This window comes from Arachis ipaensis, chromosome B06 (assembly GCF_000816755.2).
Source record: "Arachis ipaensis cultivar K30076 chromosome B06, Araip1.1, whole genome shotgun sequence".
NCBI classification, from domain to species: domain Eukaryota; kingdom Viridiplantae; phylum Streptophyta; class Magnoliopsida; order Fabales; family Fabaceae; genus Arachis; species Arachis ipaensis.
In genome coordinates this window covers 19,255,670-19,259,383 of record NC_029790.2, presented here as the reverse complement: position 1 = coordinate 19,259,383, position 3,714 = coordinate 19,255,670, and the positions used below count along the sequence as shown (strand labels likewise).

At 25.7% G+C, this 3,714-nt stretch overlaps 1 protein-coding gene across 2 annotated transcripts in view; it reads left to right on the top strand.

The window, feature by feature from the left end:
- Nucleotides 1-3,554, top strand: part of LOC107648058 (SKP1-like protein 11) — a 4,071-nt gene extending 517 nt beyond the window's left edge. Inside the window, exons 2-4 of one of the 2 annotated variants that reach the window (XM_016352078.2) lie at nt 857-862; nt 2,136-2,434; nt 3,180-3,554. In XM_016352078.2, the coding sequence (XP_016207564.2) occupies nt 2,138-2,434; nt 3,180-3,353 (471 nt within the window). In that variant the 5' untranslated portion in view covers nt 857-862; nt 2,136-2,137 and the 3' untranslated portion in view covers nt 3,354-3,554. Of the gene's footprint in view, nt 1-856; nt 863-1,885; nt 2,435-3,179 lie in introns of those variants that run through there. The other variant, XM_021104203.1, reaches the window with a different exon arrangement.

Here is a 3,714-nt window from a genome sequence, read left to right as displayed (position 1 = left end):
TAAGGACATAATTAAATTTTCTTTACAAAGTATGAACACTTAATTATAAACTTGTGTAGTATAAAAATTTATTTATAAATTTAATAAAACTATAAAACCTCTAAATCAACTAAAAGTATTGTTTCGAAAATTACAACATCGATTTTTTGTCACATTCCCCCAAATTTTAAGTCGTGTTCTGCCATAAGCCTAACTTGCTTTATTTTATCCCAAGGAAACATCTAGGTCATATAACACGTGGAACCTACTTTTAGTGTTGACAGCAACTTTGACAGTGCTAAGATGCAATGACATTATTAGGTGAAATTCGTCACTAAAAATCACTCATTTTTTAAATTAGTTCATAAATAATTTTTTTAGTCATATTAATTTTTAAAAAATAAAATATAAGTCAAATTAGTCATTCTGTCAATTAGATGATAATGTATCACGTTAAGTGCCACTTGGCATAATAACATGTCACGTGTCACAAAATAATGGATTGACGCGTCACTTAACATGTAAAAAAGTTTTTTATAATCAAAATAATCATTAAAAGTCCAGACGTAAGTCATTTTCATTCTTTATGTGAATTTTTTTTTATTTAAATGAGTTTATCAAATTATTGTTGATTATATATTTAAAAATTTAATATTTTAAATTTTACTAAATAATATAGTAATTATTTTAAATTTTAAATTATAATTTTTATTATTATTTAATTTATATAATAAAACTCAATAATTGAAAAACTGATTTGTGGAATCACTTTTTGAATCTTAATATTCTAATATAATTTTTTAAATATTTTATTTAAAATAAAAAAAATTTATTTTAATACAAAACATATCTATTTATATAATGTATTAGTGCGTAGTAGCCTGTGTTATGCATATGTATAATGTTTCCTATTTCATTTTATCTCATTGATTTATGAAATTAAAAGAAAAATTATATAATCTATCTCAAACATATGAAACACACAAAAATTTATTATGATCTTTGCACGTATTACGCTTAAGAAGCAATTCGTTTAGCATAATAATAATAATAATAATAATAATAATAATAATAATAATAATTAAGTAACAAATTTTTAATATTTTGTAAAGTTTGGAATTGAAGCAAAATTTGTGGATCTTCTTGAATTTTGACTCTAAGTATCACTACCATTATATTCTATATGTAAGTAATACTGTAATGAAAAAAAAGATGTAATAGAAAAAAATAGTGGTATAACTTTGTTTAGGTTAACATACATAAATTTTGATTTTGAACATATAACTTTGTTTAGGTTAACAAATATACATATTTCAATTTTGAGTATATATATATATTCCAGCTGAAGTACATCTTGCGTTGGTGTGTTTAAGAACTTTGGTAACTGTATACCACCAACTAACTCTGGTTTAAGATGATAGAGGAGCTATATTGAATTATTCTTTTAAGTGTACATCATATGTGACATTAGCCCTATTTTTCTGCATTCTAATTCTTAATTTACTATTTGAAATTATGTCAATTAAAGAAAAGTGACTTAGTGCATGATGCATATATCTTATTACCCTGTAAGTACATGAGTCTAAATTTCAATTTTAGAATATTAATTTTTCGTTTTATTTTATTTTTTTCAAAAGAAATAGAATTTTAAACAGATTCTTATTTTTATTTATTTATTTTATTCTTATTGTTATTTTATTTTATTATAAAACGATTTTTTTCGGTTAAACCATAGTTAGTCCAATTGAACCAATAAATTAGTTACTAGAACGATTTGATGATTAATCCGATTTTTAAAAACACTATATTTTTCTTTTAAAAAAGGTGGTACTTTTAAATTTAAAAATATAACAAATTAACAGTTACTTTGGCCGCAAAGATTTCATAGTAGTGAAAGATTTGTAAAGATCTTCAAAGATTATATTTCATAAATAAGATAAGATAAGATAATACCCGAAATTATTATATTTATAATTTGTAAATAAAAGATTTAAACCAAAAAATAAGAGAGTTTGTGCTGTTATCTGCGTCATATAAATACAACACAAGCCCTTGAGTCAGTGTATACACTATACAGGCATAGTCCTTGAACTCCAAACACTTTTGGTTTTCTGATTAATCAAATAGTTGAAGCAATACATTATTATTATTGTTAGTGATGGGTTCGCCGTTGAAGAAGATCATGCTATGCAGTTCGGAAAAGGAGATTTTCAGTGTGGAAGAACAAGTGATGGTGCAACATTCGGTGATCATAAACAACATGATGGAAGATGGATCGTACAACCATGAAGAGAGCAAGATTCCATTGGATTGCGTTGACTCCAAGACTCTCAAGAAGGTCATCGATTATTGTACACATCACACTCACCACCACAACGACAACCAAGAAGATCTTGAGGCTTGGGATGCTCAATTTCTCAATGTTGATTCTAACGGCCTTTATGATTTGTTGATGGTGATTAATCCTCTCATTCTCTTTTTTTCTCATACACTACTGCACATGCATGTTATGAATATAGATATACTATTATATATTGACGAAGATGACTGAAAAAAATAAAAACTGCTTTTGATCTCTCTTCAATTTTTATAATCGCCATTTTTTTTGTCTTTCCACTGAAAATTAATTAAAAACAAAAAAAAATTCTTTTTCCCACAGCTTTTGGTCTTTCTGAACAACAAAACCGCCTATCCCGATACAAACTTTGGTAAATGTGTCAAGTGTTGAATATAGCCCTTTATTACTTGTGGGTGAATGTGTAATGTGAGTGTGTTGTGATACTTACTACTTAGAATTAGGGTAAAAAATTAATAAGGACAAAAAAATTAATCTTTAGTTAGTAGTAATTTTAAAATTAATCTCAATTTTTTAGAATTTAGCATTTATGGTTAGAATTTAAGAAAAGGTTTTCATCATATACTAACTTTTAAAAAAGTTTCTTATATATAATAGTATATACTTCTGGAGTTCTAGTCTTCTACTATATTTTGTTCTTTCCTTTATTGTTAATGTTAATGTTGATCACATTACCGATTACCCTCTTAGATTTATTGGCAGCATTTGTAGAACAGACATAAAATAGCATTAATTAGTGCCCATTGTAAATTAATTTGTAGAACAAACATAAAATAGCATTAATTAGTGCCCATTGTAAATTAATTTTGGTATATATGTATTGATTTCTTTACTGTAAATTTAGGCAGCAAATTACCTTGAGATCAGAAATCTCTTGGATCTGATATACGGAACTATAAAAAATATGATAAAGGGAAAGAAAATAGATGAGATACGCAGAATCCTCAACATCAAAGATCATGGCTTCACTCCTGAAGAGGAAGAACAAAATCGCAAGGAGTACCCACATTTTTATTAGAACAAATCTTGTCTACTCTTTAATTTTATTTGTTTTAAAATTTTTTCTATATGATGATCAACACCTGGTATTCAACATGGGGATGTTAGAGAGTGTTTTGGCTCTTTTAATATTGTACAATTTTCTTTTCAATTGTATATTTAGTTAAACCTCTTTTATTGTCATCATTTTATTAGTACTTAATTTAGTTTTATTTTTCTTTAATCTAAAATTTAAATCCGTTGACCTATTCTATATGGATAACATGCATATTGCATAGTTTTAGTTCAAGTACTACTTTTTACATGTGAACGATGTAATATTATTCTTAGCCCAAAAAATATTAAATAGCTAACAAAATTTATTATTTTTTATTAATAAT